This window comes from Vulpes lagopus, chromosome 4 (assembly GCF_018345385.1).
Source record: "Vulpes lagopus strain Blue_001 chromosome 4, ASM1834538v1, whole genome shotgun sequence".
NCBI lineage: Eukaryota > Metazoa > Chordata > Mammalia > Carnivora > Canidae > Vulpes > Vulpes lagopus.
In genome coordinates this window covers 60,355,210-60,374,143 of record NC_054827.1, presented here as the reverse complement: position 1 = coordinate 60,374,143, position 18,934 = coordinate 60,355,210, and the positions used below count along the sequence as shown (strand labels likewise).

Here is an 18,934-nt window from a genome sequence, read left to right as displayed (position 1 = left end):
GATGATGATCTGCGTTGGTGACAAAGCTGCCTCCTCCAGGCACACCTCCACACTACGGGCAGGCCCCGAGGTGCCATCACCCGGCCACGTGACAGTAAAGCACGCAGAAATTGGGGACGCTTAGCTGGGGGCCCAAGTAAGGCGGCTGTGAAGGGGAGGACTCAGGATCCGAAGCCCTGAGATGTCGTGTCTGTAGTCGCCATACCCCGCGCCACCACGGGTAAGGCGAGTCAGCACTGGTCTGCGGGTGTGGACGTGGAGAAACTACATACGAGGATGTTCTTCTGGAGCCACTATCCAGGAGAAGCTGTTCAGAGCCCTAGAGCAGCGGGGTCGCCATCAACGGGTCCTGCCCAGGCCTAGACAGTCTCGGCCCAAGACCTGGCCTGGCAGCGTCCCTCCCCAGCCTCACGCAGGGTACATCCCAGGCACTCCGACTCCGAGGGCCTGGGCCCAGGATGTGGGGAGCTGACCACGGCACCACCCCCTGCAACGGCATGCGGATGCCACTCCCTACGCACGGCACTCACACATCCTGCTTCTCTCCTCTCCTTTACAGAGACACTCCCTGCTCCTTACCTCTGGGGCCCATTTTCATCCCACGGCGCCTGAGATTTACTTCTTTGGGCATCAGGGCTGTTTTCATTCTTTGCTTTCTTAAAGCTTTAATTCAAAAAAGGAAACAAAAAACATGGTAAATAAATCACCTAGAGAATAAAAGTTAACTCACATGTTTACTTCTTCCACGAAACCATTGAACAAATGTCTTAAGAACACATTTTTATTTATACCCATGGCTCATTCCACAGAGAGCACGAAGGGGCTGCCTGAAGACATTCCACGTCTCCAGCAAGTACTTTTGGGCTCCCCTCCACCTTCTTTTTTCTAGTTTTATTGCTTTCGGTCAACAAAAGCCAGGTCATCTGTTGTTAAGAAACTTTGAAGAGAGGGGAGCCCGGTGGGCTCCGTGGTTGGGTGTCTGCCCTTGGCTCAGGGCATGACCCCAGGGTTCTGGGATCGAGTCCCGCGTCAGGCTCCCTGCATGGAGCCTGCTCCTCCCTCTGCCTGTGTCTCCGCCTCTCTGTGTCTTTCATGAATAAATAAATAAATAAAATCTTCTAAAGAAAGAAAACAAACATTGGAGAGAGTTCCGCTGTGCGGGACAGGAAAGAACAGCAAGTGTTGAGGCAGGAAGAGAAGAATGCGGACACGGAAGGGCAGCTCCTGAGGCTGGCTCCCTCTGGACTCGGGCCTAAGTCCCTGCAGGCAGGTCAGCTCTGCACAGGTGACCCAAGGCAACCTTTCCGGGCCCCCAGCGCCCGCCAGTCTTGGCTCATCTTCCAAACCAGAACGACTTCCAAGTGCTGCTTCCTGACCCAGTATCGTCTTTCTGCACTAGAAGGTCAATGCGACTGGGCTGCTAGTGGACCCCAACGAACTGCTTCGGACACGCAGAGAGACGCAGAGGAAGGGACAGCCGTGGGGGCAGGAGCCGTGGGCGCATCACCTCTCACGTCCCCGGAGTTGCAGCCTGAGGACAAGGCGGAGCAATGGGACTTTCCAACCACGTCTAACCCTGGCTTCTGAAGCATCCTCTAGGGACTATCCTCGCACATGGTCATAACAGGGCTCTTCACAGCAGCCGACCAAGGGGCAGAGGGCAAGCAGTGAGGCCACTTCCCACAGGGGCACACGGGCCGTATCCCGGTGTCCTGCACCCGTACAGGGATTCCTACGCGCCTACAGAACCACGGACCTGACAAGGGCCCCGACTCCTCGCACTGGCATACAGCAGGGTCACGTTTTAGTTTTTGACCCCCATTACTTGACTAAACTTGACCTTTCGGAGATCAAACGCCCCAAGTAACATCTTTCTTGTGAAGTAAGAAGAGGTAATAAGTACGGGGGACACACAACAGGGCAGTAGAAAGCGTGTGTTTAATTTAAGCGTGTGTTTTCCTTCAGATAGAAAAAGGGAAAGGAGGACGGGGGTGGAGACACTGGGCAGCAGACAAGAGGGGAACTGGGAGCAGGTGAGGTCGGAGGTGCCGCCTGCGCCCTGAGCCCGAGTGGGGAGCCCTGGGCCCCTCGGGCACCCCCCCCATCAGCCAGACGGTAGCGGGGGGGACTGAGCCCCCCCCACCACACATGGGCCGCTGTGCTGGGAGTGGGGTGGCCAGGGGCCCACCAAAAGGCATGCAGAGGCGAAGGCCGCCTGTGAGTGAACCCGGAAGGGGCCACCCGGAGCTGGACAGGGGGCAGCGTAGGTGGATCCCTCGGAACTGTGCGCCTGAACCATCTGCAGGAGGTGCCAGGCTGTGTCCGTCCACGCAGCCCAATCAGGGAGGAAGCCAACGCCGACCGCGGCATGGGGAGCGGGTGACAGCAGCAGCGCCGAAGTCCTGGCCTGGAGCATGGTCACTGTGGGGTGTCACCTGCTCACCTCCCGGTGAGTGCGAGGCCGCCGTGGGGCCCCGAGTGCTGCCCCGAGCCTGACGGGGGAAACACGGGCGCTGCCGTAGCTGACGGGACCAGGGCCACACGTGTGTGGACATGACCTGGTGACACTGGGGAGGCCGGGGCGGCTGGGCCAGTGGGTGCGCCAGCGGGCGGCATCCCCCGAGGCCCCGGGTCGCCGCCAGTGCCCTTGGGGTGACCGGCAGCGCCCTCAGTGCCAGCCTGGAGCCCCTGGGCCTGGGCCCCTCCGGCGGCGGGTGGGCCTGCGAGGCAGCCGTTCAGGGTGCTCGGGGACCTGAGAGGGGACCTGAGAGGGGGCCTGAGGGGGGGCCAGAGAGGGGACGTGAGAGGGGACGAGAGAGGGGACCTGAGGGGACCTGAGAGGGGGCGTGAGAGGGGGCGTGAGGGGGCCTGAGAGGGGGCCTGAGAAGGGACCTGAGGGGGGATGTGAGAGGGGGCCTGAGAGGAGGCCTGAGGGGGGGGCCAGAGAGGGGACGTGAGAGGGGACGAGAGAGGGGGCCTGAGGGGACCTGAGAGGGGGTATGAGAGGGGGCCTGAGGGGACCTGAGAGGGGGCCTGAGAAGGGACCTGAGGGGGGATGTGAGAGGGGGCCTGAGAGGGGGCCTGAGGGAGGGCCTGGAGAGGGCTTGAGGGGACCTGAGGGGGGGACCAGAGAGGGGACGTGAGAGGGGGCCTGAGAGGGGGCCTGAGGGGGGGTCCTGAGGAGGGATCTGAGGGAGGATGTGAGTGGGGGCCTGAGAGGGGGTCTGAGGAGACTCGGAGAGCGTGGACGGCGCCTGCTGCGCTACCTGGGCGCCCACTGACCTTTTCACTGGTGCAGGTGCAAGAACCCTGGCGGCTCCTCCGCCTCCTCCGTCCTCCGCGTCTGCCGGCCCCCGGGAGGCGCCTTGCGGTCCTAGCAGCGAGGGGGGAGGAGGGCACAGCGGTGAACTCGGGCAGAGCAGCCGCGGCTCCGCCGGCAGGCGACTGCCAGCGGGTGGGCCCCTCGGTGGGCCCCTCCTCCTCCCCCTCCCCTCCTCCTCCCCTCCCCCTCCCCTCCTCCTCCCCCTCCCCCTCCCCTCTCCCCCGTCCCCCTCCCCCTCCTCCTTCCCGTCCCCCTCCCCCTCCCTCTCCCCACGGGCCCTGGAGACCCCGGCTCTCACGCGGCCCACAGCTGCGGCGCAGCCCCTGGCACCGGGCTCCCACGGCGGCCTCCCTCCCCCCCCTCCGTGCCTCCCCCAGGAGCCCCCGCCCCGCGCCCCCCGCGCCCGCGGCCCGCGCTCAGGAGCCGAGCCTCGCGGCCGGGCACTATGGCAGCCGCTCCCCTCGCGGGGCCTTGACACGGGCCAGTGTCGTTCCGCCCGGAGCACAGCGCAGCGTGGGTCACGCGTCCGCTTCACGGAACCCACGCGGACCCCCTGTGAGACGAGGGGCGCCCCAGCACGGCGACCCCGCCCGGCCCCAGCCCCGGACCGGGAGCTCCGCCGACGGGAGTTCGCAGACCGTCCGCACCGGCCCCGGCCCCGTACCTGTGCGCGTCCGCGCGGGAAGCACCGCGGCCCCAGGACGTCGTGCGAGCAGCACCCCGCGCCCTGCACCCCGCGGGCCACGAGCGTGGGGAGCGTGGGCCGGGGCGCTGGGCTCCTGGGCGGGCCGTGCGCGCCGCCCCCCTGCGCGCCCTCCCCGAGAGCCCCCCAGCTCGGCAGGGCCGCGGCCGCTCGCTCTGGAAGCCGCGAGCTCCTCCCGTGGCGCGGCTCGGCGACCCACGTGCGCGGTTCTCAGGCACAGAAACACTCTGCGTTCAAACGGCAGCCGAGCCTCAGACACGTGTGGCTCTCGGCTTGACACGTGTCAGCCCAGACTACATTTCTGGCTTTATTATTTTTTGAAGCTTTTATTTATTTATTCACGACAGACAACGAGAGAGAGAGAGAGAGAGAGAGAGAGAGAGAGAGAGAGAGAGGCAGAGACGCAGGCGGAGGGAGAAGCAGGCTCCATGCAGGGAGCCCGAGGCGGGACTCGATCCCGGGACCCCGGGGTCACACCCTGGGCCAAAGGCGGCGCCAAAGCGCTGGGCCACCGGGGCTGCCCAAATTTCTGGTATTATTTACATGTTGCCCATGCTTTTAATTTACATGCCTTTAATTTAATTATCCTGGGCAAGGAGATAAATATGCAACATTAAGTGAGAAAAGACATATTTTGCAAGTGACAGTGTCTTACTCGGTTATATGAGGGAAAGGACAAAGAGCCAGTAAGTAAAGCAGGATTATCATACATAAATGATTCATTTTAAGAGCCCTCTTCTCTATTCTAGACGTTTAGGTTAAGTTTCATGCCATTTATTCCCATTTTCTTACCTAAACTTAAAAAAAAAAAAAACCTAGATCTGATGCTGAAGGCACATAATCAGGACAGATTGTAACTATTCCCAACACAATTACGTATTACATTTCAGGAAAACTAATCTGGTTATATTACCGAACCCAATGCAATTTATCAGGGAAAAAAAAGATATTCATGAGTTAAGGAGAAGCTAGTAATTGGAAATGCAGCTTAGCTCTAGTTGTCACGCCGATGATACATAGTCACTCTGCCTTGGTCTCACCGACTTTACGGCACTATGGAAAAAATGACAAAGTTTAACAGGTCCTGACATAACATTTTCCTAATTTCACAAATTATGGTCAAATAGGAAAATTTGGCAGAACAGCCACTCATTAAATCAGGTAAAACAAAACTGAATCTTGAAAGACAAAATTTGGAATAAACGACTTCTTCAGCATCCAATGGCTAAGTCACTGAAGCTCAAGTGCCTGACTTCAGCTCATTCACTGAAAAGAGGCAACCAGGTCCCTGTTTGGTGGTTTTACTTTTTCTTGTTGTTTTTTGGGTTCTTTTTAGGAGGAGGAAGGGCAGAGGCCGAGGCAGAGAGAACCTTGAGCAGGTTCCATGCCTGCCTGGAGCCTGATGCAGGGCTCGATCTCACAGCTCTAAGATCGTGACCTGAGCTGAAATCAAGAGTCAGATGCTAAACCCACGCAGGCTCCCAGGTGCCCCAAAATCCCCACTTTTCTTAAGAGTTCTGCATTCAAAAATCCCAAGGGTGGAATTTACCATAAATATACAGACTTTTAAGACACGGATTCTGCTTCATGTCAACTGCAAGATCAAACAGGGCTTTCTGCTAAAAAGCTGGAGGGCAGATTAGAAAGAATTGGGCGTGGATGAGAAAGATGCTAGGAAAACACGTCTACACATGAAAGATCCTTTCTCTGGTTGGTCTGCTTCCAATTTTTTCTTCCCCAACCCCGTCCTCTCCTGGATCCCTAGGATTTCCTCATTTCCAAAATAATCAAGTGGAGAGTACATGCTGGAAGGCCTCTGGCGGAGTCACCAAGGGACGCATCCTGAGAGGCAGCCCAGCCACCACATTCGTCCTCCTGGGTCAGGGCGCCAGGTCCAGAAGCAAGAAAGGCACTTGTGGGCCTGGCAAGTCAGCTCTTCAGTCCCCGGGGTGCTCAGAGTAGAATGAGGCCTTGTGATGGGCTCGCGTCGCTGGAGCCCTGCTGGACATGGCGGCGGCGGGGCGCCGTCTTCCTTCCGATGACAACGCCCCCCGTGAGCAGCCGGCTGCAACCGAGAGGGCTGAGGACAGCATCCAAGGGGGAGGCCTGCGCACACGCTCCGTCCTCCCGCGGGCCTCTTGCCATCCCCCCGCCCCTCCAACAGCACCACGCGGCCTAAAGCAACAAACAGCGCATCTTCTCCGGTCGGCTTCTGCCAAACGACTTATCTCACCTGGAACAGGCAGGTGGGCAGTTCCATCTCTGACCTGAAGCTGCTTCTGTTTCGGAGGACTGTGCTAGACCCCTGCTTTACGGGTTTTTATTGGCTGCGATTATAATTGTACATAAGATGGATACAAAACACACATCATTGTATATAAAAGTTGCTTCAGAAAGGGTTATTTAGCTAAGGTGCAATTGGGAAAATTCTTATTTTTTCCCTGCTTCTATAATTAAGCTCACATCTAAGAGGCCTTAACTTAATGTCCTTTCAGCTTTTTACCCAGTACTCACTACAAGAACCTGAAATACTGTGGTGCCTCCGTGTAGGCGTCTAAGGTGATAGCTAACATTTTTTTTTTTTAATCAAAACTTAAATAGCTCCAACTTTGTATAGTGACAAATGGCAGCTAGACTTACCACAGTTGTGAAATGTACTCTATACATTTCATGCTGTATAAAAATATCAGATCACTACAGGTACACCCGAAACTAACAGGACACTGTATGTCAAGCATACTTCACTTTTAAACAGAAGGTTTAAATAAGGCCAAAGAAAGTCATTTGCAGCACATAGTAAATACGACACTTTAAAATGGAATTGTTTCATGACTCTCTTCAATGTATCCAACGCCATAGAATATCATGGGAATTTGATACCCACAATCACCCACTTTAAAAATAGAAGAAATGAGTTTACATTTGGGAATTTCATGGCATTCTTCTTTTCTTCGTGTATTTGAATTTCGATTTCACCCTCTTTGGAAAAATTCATCCCAGAGTAATACGTGTTTAACACCTCAAAGTTTTACTTATCACTCTCTCTCACCTCTCTGTGGTTTAAGAAAGAAAGAAAGAAAGAAATGAATTTAGGTTTTAGTTCCCATGACCCTAAAGCTCTAGAGGTTAATAATTTCTTCTAAGTCATGACAATTACTAATAGATCAAGAGCATAGTAATGCTGATAAATAATTATTACAAGTGAAAAGTAGACATTTGCAAAGTGATTCTTCATGAGATGACTGAGGTAGTTTTGTTTTCTCAATGATAACATTGGTGATATGCAGTGAGGAATATTATTCTGTGTTGAGTCAAACAGTTGAGCAAGAATTCTATTCTTGTTTTTATTTGGATAGATCTCAAGGCTGAGAAATCTTGTTCACCTAGAGTTGTCTGTATTCTGTTGTGAACACGATGTCTTTAAAGAAATCCTAAGACTCGTACGTCCAGCAGCAATATATTATCTACAATTATTTCAAATGTTCTATCCGATGACAAAACAGGTCCTCCTTCAATTCCGTTCAAGGTCAAAATGAGGAAACGACTTAGAAAAGGAGGGCTCGTCGGGGCGTGAGGTGGCTCAGTGGGCGACTGTCTGCGTCCTGGCTCCAGCTCAGGTCGTGACCTCAGGGTCCTGGACGGACCCCTGCGTGCGGGCGGGCTGCCCACCCCGTGGGGACTTGGCGTCTCCTCTCCCTCCGCCCCTCCCCTCACTCCTGCACGTGCTCTCGCTCTCTCTAAAATAAATAAATCAATCTTTGAAAAAAAAGGAAAGGAAAGGAAGGAAAGGGCTGGTTCATAGGTGAAGCTCTTTTGTCTCCAGACTCTAACTCAGGAGGTTTTCATCGTTTAAGCACACGACAGTGGGACGATCCTGGTCCACGTCTTCTGGACAGCGGGAAGCACAGAGAAGAGCCAGCAGGCCTGCTCGGGCTCCGCTCACTGACTGAGCGGAGACTGACTCTGAGGAGCGACTGCATCACAGCTGTCACCTCCACACACCCTCCCAGACGGCCTCCTGCATCTCCAGCAGCACCACAGGGCTTGCAGCCGCGCCCAGTACCCTCCTCCGCGTCCTCGCTCCCTCTGGGCACCCCCCACAGCCTGGCAGGCCCTGCCCACGCCGAGTACGTCGTTGGCCTCTCTGGTCTGGGGGCATGCTGGAAGGCCCCACGCTGAAGTCTCCCCTCTGCCCACTTACCCACCGGGTGCTCTTGGACGAGTTATTAAATCCCTCTGGGCTTCCGACTTCTCATCAATAAAACACGGGCATCACTAACTACTTATAGAGCGAATATGAAGATTAAATAATTCATAGCAAGTGCAGGGGCACCTCGCTGGCTCAGTGGGGGGAGCACGCAACTCCCGATCTTGGGGTAGTGAGTTGAGGCTTCTCACTGAGCCCGGAGCCTACTGGAAATAAAATAATAATAATAAATAAAAGAAACTGTCTATCGCAGTGCTGGGCTTTTAATAAAGCAAAATAACTGCTTTACTATTTTTATACAATGACTTTCCCCTGGATTGGGGTCCACGTTTCATTCATTATTCTGTGCTCCATGGAAAAGGGTCTCACGTCGTGTTTTGTTCAACACCTACAAGCAATTTGATTCTCAGAGGACGGACTACTGGGTGGCCTGGCATTTACCTTCTACCTGGAGCGAAGGTCAGACGGCACAGGTGAACGGTCGGTCCTCAAGGCGGCCCCTGCTCCTCAGGGTAATTTGCTAGAAGGCCTCACAGAACTCAGAGAAACAGCTTCCTTATTATTAAATCCCCAGTTCATCCTAAAAGGATGTAACTCAAGAATGGCCAGATGGAAAAAATGTGCAGGGCAAGGGATGAGCACAGGGCGCCGAGCACGACTCACTGCATCTCCATGAGTTCTCTAGCCCTCAGAGCCCTGTCCTCAAGGGTTATGTGGGGCCTTGGGACTCGGGGGTGACTGCTGACATCCTCAAACTCAACCCAGAGGCAGGGGGTGAAAATGCCAGCTCCTTAACTAGAGGCAGTTCACTTGGCGACCAGCCCCCGCCCTTGGGGCTTCCCCAAAGTCACCTCCACACCTACGCTCAGGTACCTATGAGGGGCTTCCTGTGAATCACAGAAGATGCTCCTACACCTTTAGTGCTCTGGTCACTTAGGACAGGTTTTAGGAATAAATGGAAATGAGGACCAAACACATGTTTCTTACGCCAAACAGGGGCTCAATAAATTATTTTTTTAAAGATTTTATTTATATATTCAAGAGACACAGAGAGAGAGGCAGAGACCCAGGCAGAGGGAGAAGCAGGCTCCCTGCAGGGAGCCCGATGCGGGACTCGATCCCGGGACCCCAGGGTCACGCCCTGAGCTAAAGGCAGACGCTCAACCACTGAGCCACGCGGGCATCCTTCTTCCCCCTTTTAAAAAAGATTTTATCTAAAAAATTCTTATAAACGGAAAGGGGAAAAACACCATTTATGGTAACTCAGTGAAGCTACGCTATCTCATATACCACAGGCCTCTCATCTTGCTTTTCTAATTCCCGCAGCTGTGCGTGGAATGCTGAACGTGCAGGGGAAGCATGAGCTCACTGGCTTCTTAGGGGACATGTAACCGTACGTGCCGCGCATTCAGGACCCTCTACGGAATGAAAATATGCCCCAGCTTCTGGGCAGAAGGGAACGGGGTGCCCGGAGGAGGGGTGCCGTGGGCACTCGTCCCCAGCTGGAGGATGGCTGGATGTCCCTCCTGGCACACTCTGCCTCTGCCACCCCCGCCTTTGTGGCCTAACGCGTCCCAAGGAACTTAGCCACTTTCTTTCCCAACAAACAATGGTGTGACCGGCTGCTGCTCTGCGGGCCTCCAGGGACGTGTACGGACCCCGGAGCCCTGGTGAGGTTGCACCCGGACAGCGGGAGGGGCTGCGGATGTACCCCGAGCAGCTCTGGGCCTCCCGCCTCTTGTCCGCCCGCTTCCCCTCTGCACCGAACATGCGGGCTCGCAGCCTGGCGCCACTTCCTGGCCTGTGTCACCCTGGATACGATTGGTTTCAGGGCGTCCGTGTCCCCACAAGTCAAACGGGAATACCCCCACCTTGCTCATGGGGTCACCGAGAAAGCGATGCTATCGCTGCTCGGGGGCGAGGACGGCAGCTGCTCACATTGGCCTGGTCCTCGGGACGCAGCGGGAGCTCTCAGACCAGGACTCCGGGCCCGTCCCCCTAGGGCTACATGTGGGGCCCTCTGGGGCTCCGCACAGCCGGCCACTCTGCTCTTGGGCTGCAAACCACTGTATGGGGCTGGGCCCGCGGGTGCCTGGGCCGGGACAGTGGGCCCGTGGGCGGCTCTCCCCGCGGGGCTCCGGTTCCGCGTGTCTGGGCAAGGAAACTGGGAGGCTCCTCAGGTGCCCCTGTTCTCCGGGCTGGCCGAGCGGCAAGGCCCGCGGTGTCCGACGGCCCAGTAGGGCAGCTGCTGCCCGAGAGAGCTGGGCCTTTTCCCCTTGCCTCATCCCCTCTCCCATGCCAAGCAAATGGCCCTGAGCTCCGGGGACACCCACCGTGTCTCACGCTGGGCTGATAAGCAAGAAGAGCAGGGGACAGAAACCAACCCTGGGTCCCCCTGGGTGCCCCCGGGCCCCGAGAAGACGCCGACACAGAAAGCACTGTGGGTTGCGAATCCGATCGTAAAACGAGTGCGTGAGACCTTCCAACGCCGTCTGCTCAGCAGATCCACCTGAGAACACCCCAAGCAGTTGTCAGACGCCCCAGAACCTCCATCCGTCCATAAAGAAACGGGGGTGAAAAAGCAGAAAAATCTACCTAAGCACTTTGTGAGATAAAGGCAGAGCCTCAGGAGCTGTGACAGCAAAGCACGGCGCGGGGGGAGCCAGGTCACAGCGCCGACTTCGGAGTGACAAGCAGCCTCGGGAGGGGACCAGCCCTTGGTCACGCTCCGGGGCCAGCAGCCGGGACCACTGTGCACCCGCCTGTCCGCAGGCCCCTCCTTGCCCGGCCTGAGTCCGCACCTATGCAGCAGGGACAATCCAGAGTCATCTGCTCAACTCTGACTTCAAGAAGAGCCTGAAAAACCATGTTACAGCCACGCTCGTTGCAGCGAATTTCGTTCAGTTTGTCGGTAAGAATTTCATTCGAACTTGAGTTTCAAAGAGCTTTTGTATGTATAAGTCTCACACCAAAATGTGGTCTATTTCCAAGGAGAAACACCTATTCCGTGGCCTGGGCCGGTATTTCGTCCGTGAGGCCTCTGAAATGACGATCAAGGTCAAGATTCTCACAGGAAGCTTTCCAAGATCTTTTTTTTTTTTTTCATGTTTGGTCCCTTTAACTCTAGGACGGACAATCCCAAGAAGAAAAAGAATTTTCGCAAGAAGAGGGCTCTCGGGGCGCCTGCGGGGGGTCAGCGGGTCAAGTGTCCGACTCCTGGTTCCGGCTCAGGTCATGATCTCAGGGTCGCAGGATCGAGCCCTGGGTCAGACTCCACACTCAATGGGGAGTCTGCTTCTCTCTCTCTCCCCAAAAATAAACAATTAAGTTTAAACATAAAAAAGGAAGAAGAGGGATCTCTAGAGTTTACGTAACCAGTTCCTTTATCTTACGGCTAAGCAGAGGAAAGATGAAGATGCCGACTGACGTTACAGGTCGCGGCCAAGCATGACCAGGAGCTGCGATCTCCTCAGGTCGGGCGCACATTCTCCTTACCTCCCCCCTGACCACGTGCTTCCCTGCCGAGCCCCGAGTATGGAAGCTGTACCGATTTCTTCCCTTCGTGACCTCCGCTGACCCAGAGACGACCAACTGACACCAGCGGCTCTCACGTCACTTCCCTTCCATCTGCTTCTGAAACCTTCCAATGCAGCTGTGATGCCATGGCCAAGCGGGCTCCTGCAGACATCACGTGTCCCCGGCACGGGCAGGAAGGACCCGACAACCACCACCGGCTCCCGCGGACCTCACATGTCACTGGCGTGGGCCGGAAGGACCCACCAACCACTACTGGCTCCACGGTACCTCTTGGCAGCGGCGAGCCACGTGCCGCACCCACGGCCTGGACGTCACTAGGCAAGGGCACATTTCCGCATCTCCCGCTTCAGGCCTCAGGTCACCAGGCGGCTGCCCAGGCACGGACCATCCCCATGGGGCCCAGAGCCGGGTGGACCTGCTGATGGCAGGAAAGCGGTTGTGCCAGAGTCACCAGGTGTTGGGTGCCACGCGGTGATGCTTACAGGGATGCGGGGGGGTCCCAGAGCGAACCCTGGGCGGAGCGGCTCGGCACGCACAGTGCCGTCAGCTGTCAGCTGGGGTCCCCGGGAGGCAGCCCTTCTGCGTCTGGCCTCAGCAGGTTCTGATGCAGCACACGGGCCTTCCTTTAAGGTGAGATTGCCGGGGCGCAACACTCCGGAAGGTTCACAACAACACTCCAGCAGTACGCTTCCCTGAATACGGGATGGTCTGGCAACACTGAGCGCCCTTCTGCAGAGGGACAAGTGGTCTGGGCTGCACAGAGGGGGCGTCCACGCGGACCCGGGGGGCCCACCACCCTTGGGTGTCATGGCCGTTGCCCCCAGGCCTCCCTGGATGCCCAGTGGGGCCCAGGCCTGCACCATCCTCCCCAGGTGCCCAGTGGGGCCCAGGCCTGCACCATCCTCCCCGGATGCCCAGTGGGGCCCGTGCCTGTACCATCTTCCCTGGATGCCAAAGCACCTTGCTTCTCAGTTGCTCAGGGACCACACTGCAACCACTTATTTCTCTGCTGGTCAGCACCGTGTCTTCAAGACCCTAAAATGCTCCTCAGACCATCCGAGCCCTGTTTGACCAGCCCCAGGGGCTTCAGCCAACCCTTCCTCTCAGCTGATTGTGGATCGGAGCCGCGTCCCGTCCACACCACCTCCCTGCCGAGACCCTGATGAGAACCCACCCATGTGCTGCCAGGAGGTGGTGGGAGAAGGGGCTGCACAACCTGCACTTCTCCCTCCCGTCTGTCTGTCCTGCTGCACCCGCCCCTCCCGGCCTGAGGCCCTGCAGGAATGCTCTGGCGGCCTGCCCTGCCCGGGTGCACCCCTCTGGGCGTGGCCTGCTGCAGGGCCTGCTCCGGAATGTGCTTCCTCCTCCGGGTGCCCAGGCCTCCTCCTAGGACTGCGGTCCAGGAGGTAGAAACACAGTGGCGTTTACCTAGGGGGCGGTTATCACTGGAGATGGAGAGGTAGGAAAAACAAGGTATTTTAAATACGCAGACAACCAAGATGCCAGTTACGGGGAGTAGTCACTGAGACTGGATTATTTTGACTTAAGAAACAGAAGAATGTCTTCTATGGTAACATCTCACACACTGTTTTATGAACTAACAAAAAACAAAGAAGCCTCTTACCACACATTTTTATTACGTACGAATGGTAAATGGAGGTATGAATTTAAGCCTATTAACTCCTGAAACTGTAGTTCTAAAATCTTGTTTTATGGGGAACATGATTAGAATTTAATCTATGAAAATTAACAGCCGCTCTGTTTAGTGTAAAAAAAAAAAAAAAAACCTCCTATTTAAATTTTAACTTCATTTTTGCCAAATCCAATAAAACCTAACCAACCTAACAAAAAACAAAACAAAAAAAACAAAAAAAACCTTTTATTTATTCCTGAGACACACAGAGAGAGGCAGAGACCCAGGCGGAGGGAGAAGCAGGCTCCACGCAAGGAGCCCGATGCGGAACTCAATTCCGGGACCCCGGAGTCATGCCCTGGGCTGAAGGCAGATGCTCAACCACTGAGCCCCCTGGGGATCCCCTAATCAACTTTTCCTAGGTCTCAAATTCAGCTGTCACTTAAATTTTCATTTAAAAATTTGGACAATCACATTAGCTGTGGCAGCATAATTTATGAACATATTATTTTTGTTTTCCTTTGGTCAGTAAAAAGTAATTTAAAAAAAAATAATAAGAGCTATATGGTTCCTTTCCTGCTCTGCCACCCATGAGTGAGTCTCAGGAACGGGGAGCATCTGGGGTGGGGCTGCCTGGGGCTGCTGGGTGGGTGGGGAGGGGGAGGAACAGGTGGGGGAGCTGGAGGGCCTTCGGGGTGTCGGGGGGACCAGAGGCCCGGCCACTCCCTCAAGCATACCCCCCTCACCCGGTAGGCCCCGGGGGGGTTGGTCTCCTGGGCTGGCCTGACCCTGAGCCCCTGACCCCGAGTCCCGCAGGCCCAGGCCCTCTCACACATCCCAGCCCAGCTTCTCGGGGCCGGGCGGGCTGGGACAAGGGCACCCTCTGCACGTACCCGGCTCCAAGTCTGCACCCCACCCTGACCTCCGAGGGCGCACGGCTGAGACTCGGTCACCATGGGCTGGGGCCCACTGGGGCCCAAAGCAGAGTACCTTGAATTAGAGGAGAAAGAGGAAAACTGAGATTTGGAAAAGCTGAACAGCACTGATCCCCGGGTCAGCCGCGTCCTCCCGTGCGTGTGAGCAAGTGCAGCATCGGTGGGGGCCCTTGCTCCCCGGGACAGCCACATCATCAGATGGCACATCCCGCCAGGATCCCAGGGGGCCCTGGAACCCAGGCTGGACAGGTCAGGCTCTGCGCACTTCATGGTCAAAGTGGCACGTGCACACAGCAAAATCCTAGTTTCCAAACACACCATTAATCCCTTTGTAGATTGAAAATGATGCAAATACACTGTTGCTTAAAGGACACGTGATAAATCAGCACGGATGCTTGGAGTCCTCGCGTGAAGGACATTCACGCTGCTTATTTCTAGTCTTTGAAATTTCAAGCAGCAGAAACCCCCGAGAAGTAAGGAGCATTGCATAAACCACGTCCTGTCTACACATGTGTGCCTGGGTCTCAACGTGGTGCTGACAACACTGCAGAAGCTATTAGAGCACACGCAGGACACCCGGGCAACGAGAAACGTGGGTCGTAAACGGCCACTATCCTCGCTTCTGCAGGAAAGACGCACAAACACCCGGGAGGCTACGTAATAACGCGCTAAGGAGCAGGACTGGATGGGACAGGCTTGTCCTCTTGGCAGCAAAGGTTCTTGGGCTCCCGACTTCCTGTCCAACAAGCGTGTCCGCGTGTATTTTCATGTCAGCCCCGCGCCCACGTGGGCCCCGAGATCAAGAGCTGAGGCTCCACCCCAGCCAGCTAGGCCTCCGTGATGACCGGCACATCCTGGGCTGCACCTGTTTGCTTTAAGCAGACTGCACACCCGGCGTGGAGCCCAGCACGTGGGGCTACAGTCGCCACCCTGAGATCAAGACCTGAGGTGAGGTCAGCATTGGACACGCAGCAGCCTGAGCGCCCGGTGCCCCTTCTCGGCTGTGCTCTATGAGGCCCCAGACGCAGAGAGGCAGCCCTTGTGCAGCCGGGCCGTCCCAGAGCCACATCATTCCTCCCTGCCACGGGAGTGCCTGACGACCACACAGGGCCCGTGGGAAGGAGCACGCGAGGCTGTTCTCTGCCCAAGATAAAACCAGAACCATAGGGCGCCTGGGGGCTCGGCTGGTCAAGCGCCTGGCTCTCGGTTCCAGCTCAGGTTGTGGTCTCAGGGCCGTGAGATCGAGCTCCGGGGTCGGGCTCTGTGCTCTGCTGGGGATTCTCTCCCTGTCCCTCTGCCCCTCCTGCTCATGCTCACTCAGCCTCTCTCTCAAACAAATAGCAGGGCAGCCCGGGCAGCCCAGCGGCGGAGCACCTGCCTTGGGCCCAGGCCGTGACCGGGATCCCGGCATCGAGTCCCACGTCAGGCTCCTTGCATGGAGCCTGCTTCTCCCTCTGCCTGGGTCTCTGCCTCTCTCTCTCTCTGTGTCTCTCATGAATAAACAAAATTAAAAAATGAATAAATAGTAAAGAGAGAAAGAGGGAAATGAAAGCAAAGACTCCGTCCTTAACCAGCTCCGTGTATCTGGGCTCCAGGGCAGGGCCGCACGCTCACACGCACAAGCGTCTCAGAGGCGAGCTCTTCGTAGGAGCCGCTCCGGGGAGAAGGAGCAACCCGGGCAGGTTTGCATGGAAAGCACGTGTGAGTCCCGCATCTCGAACAGCGCAAGGTGCTTGAGGGGAGGAACGCGTCTGATGCCCCCGCTGGCCCGGGCCCCTCGGGTGGCTCGGCCCTCAGGGGCAGCCCAGATCTGCAGCCTCCCTGCGGAGTGCAGCGCGTGCACCGGGTCTGAGCGGGGTCTGAGGCTCATCCACAAAGATGAAGACAGAAAAACCAAATAAAGGCATTAAAGCCCCACGGCCAGGCTTCTTATCCTAAGCCAGCTACTTCTCACACGACCCCGGACCAACTGCCTTAAGATCTCCGCTTCCTCCTGGGCCACATGGGTGCAGTGACGATGCCCGTGTCAGGACGTGACCTGAGCCCCGTCGTGTCTTGTTTGTGCTGCCGCAGGACCAGCAGGGAGAGTCGAAGTCCCTCCCAGCTCAGGGGCACGGGGGGGGGGGGGGGGGAGACCCAGCCTGGGGCCCGGGCTGTTCTGCTCTGGGACACGGGGCCCAGCACCTTGGCCGCCCCCAGGCTGCGCCGAGGCTCTGTGGACACGGTGTCTGGCGCTCGGCCGCGCAGGTCAGGCCCTCGGGGTCGGCACTGGGCCGTGGGCTGCAGGCTCCGTGTGGAATGGGCTTGGCCCTCTGCGCCCCCGGCCCCGCACCGTCGCGTGAGGACATAAAGCCTAAAGAGAAGGTGCACAGAGCTCGTAGACGAGGTGACCAACAGCAGGAAACCAAGTGCAGGGACGCCGCGCCACAACTATGAGCTCTGGGCCGGGACACGCACTGGACCCGGTTGGGTGCCCTTCTCACAGAAGCAGCCGCCCTGAACGACCCCGTGTCCACCCCAAGACATAGGATAAACAGGAGGCCGCGGCGGGGAAGCTTCGCAGCGGGGAAACGGACGCATGTTTAGCAAGTGCTGCACTGCACGTGGGGAGCGAGGAGCACCCATGGTGTGCCCGGGACGCATCCCCCGGATGTCGGTGGCAGTGGGACGGGGCCACGCGGTGCTGACAGCGCAGGAGGAGCGAAGGAGGTGGGGACCAGAGCCCGGCAGCCCGGTGGGGGCAGGACCCGTGCGCGAGTCCACTGTGCCATCTACACACGTGTCTCCCAACCAAAGAGCGACAATAACAGATACCCCACCGGGTCCCGTCACCGGTGCTCCCGCCAAGCGTCAGCTCCAACCTCAGGCCCCCGGAACGAGGACGGGCCTCGGCTGGGATTTGAGGGAACCTCCGCAGAAAGCAGGTGTGGTCCCCACACAGCCCTTGGGGATCCCCCAGCCACCCCCCGCCCCCGACCGCCAACCACCTGGGCCCCTGCAGGGTCACCATGAGCAGCTACTGTAAATGCAGGAGACGCCTGGCCGGGTCACTTGTCCCCATGACCTTGTCCTGTGACTTACCGGCTCGCTGTGTCTGTGCTGCCCTCTTGGGGTAAGTTTTGCTCCGACTTCTCGCCACATTCTGATCCGGCCGTGGAAGCTCCACGCACAGACCTCGACTCCTCTGCGATGCCGTCCTGCCACCGGGAAATGCAACACGTCCGTTAAGGCGGGTGGGGCGCGGCCGCAGGCCCGAGGCAGGGCTCCGAGAGGCGGTGGGCTCACGCAGGGTTTGCAGGGGGTTCCTGTGCTGCGTGGACCAAGGGCCCCGGGGGCCCCGCTTAGACTCAAGGGCGATCCCACACGGCAGGCAGGCCGGATCCAAGCAGGTGGCGAGCATGGAGTATGGGGCGCCCTGGCCGCCGAACGACCATCACGCGGGGCCAACGTGTCTTGGCGGCCCGCACCTCGGGGCACCTGGGCCCTGGTGTCAAGGACCTGAGCTCCCCGGGCCGCTGGGGCCGGGCCTCAGTGCACGTGCACCTCCCCGAAAGACCCAAGCACAGCCACTGACACCGGAGCAGCGAACAACCCCGAGGTTCACAGGAAAGACACACCTGTGCCGGACTCGTCACAAAAAGAGCCACGTGTGGGACAAGGACGAGAAAGGCCTTTTCACGGCCCCAGATCCTCTTCCCGCCCTTACAGGGTACGTATCAGCAACTCTCCCCGGAAGAGGCGAGCCTCACGGGCAGAGCCCACCCATGAGCTTCTGTGAGCAGCCTCCCTTCCCATTTCCCAGTCACCTCCACAAGACGCAGGAAGATGCTGGAAACACTCATGGCAGCGGCTCCTGCTCGGGCTCCAGGGGCCCCGGGGACTCACGAGACCGCCCACGAGCCACGGGAGGAGGCCTCCAATAGTCCCTCCTCCCCTTGAAGTCTAGCCTGTTTCTAGGGGCTGTAGGGAAGGGCCCCAAATAGCAACATTCCTGTCCTGGAATCCCAAACCAAAAAATCCCGTATAAAAAGCAAAATTCCATTATTATAAATGGTGTGAGTTCTAAAGAGAAGAGTGACCTGCACCAGGGGGTCTCCGTTACCAGCTTGGGCAGCACGCGCCTCGCTCGCACTCGGGACCCCACCTCGTCACTCAGCTCTTCCTCAGGGGTTCCCGCTCGGGAACAGGGAGCGAGGGGAAGCCACGTGACGTAGCCAACGAGAGCCCGGCTCCGAAGCCTAGGGTGGCCTCTGTCCAAGGCCAGCTCTGCCCCAGAGCGTGGGCTCCTGCAGACTCTCCCAAGGGCCCCGCGCCTCACCTGCCTCAAGGTGGGTTCCTACTGACTCAGCCTGGTCCCCGGCAGAAGGACATGCAGTGTCCTCACCACCCCTGGCACCAGGGAGGCCCTGAGCGATGGGCAGCATGGGGTCCTGTGTGCCCAGGGACCCCGAGGCGGCAGTTGGGCCCCTGCCCCGGCCCTGCAACCAGGGCACAGCCGGCCGCCAGTGGGCAAGGGCTGCTCAGGGTCCAGGGTCTTCGGTTGTGGCACCTTAGGGGGCTCACAGGAGTCGTCGCACAACAGGCCAGGGTGCAAAAC

The 18,934-nt window shown here is 57.7% G+C and overlaps 1 protein-coding gene across 2 annotated transcripts in view; it reads right to left on the bottom strand.

Annotated features, from left to right (window-relative positions):
• EPB41L4A (erythrocyte membrane protein band 4.1 like 4A) overlaps positions 1–18,934 on the bottom strand; it is a 177,794-nt gene that overhangs the window by 36,191 nt on the left and 122,669 nt on the right. For both annotated transcript variants that reach the window (XM_041753860.1, XM_041753859.1), the window contains 3 exons: positions 17,419–17,534; positions 3,283–3,373; positions 580–663 (listed from right to left, as the gene is read on the bottom strand). In XM_041753860.1, coding sequence (XP_041609794.1) covers positions 580–663; positions 3,283–3,373; positions 17,419–17,534 — 291 coding nt within the window. The remainder of the gene's footprint in view (positions 1–579; positions 664–3,282; positions 3,374–17,418; positions 17,535–18,934) is intronic.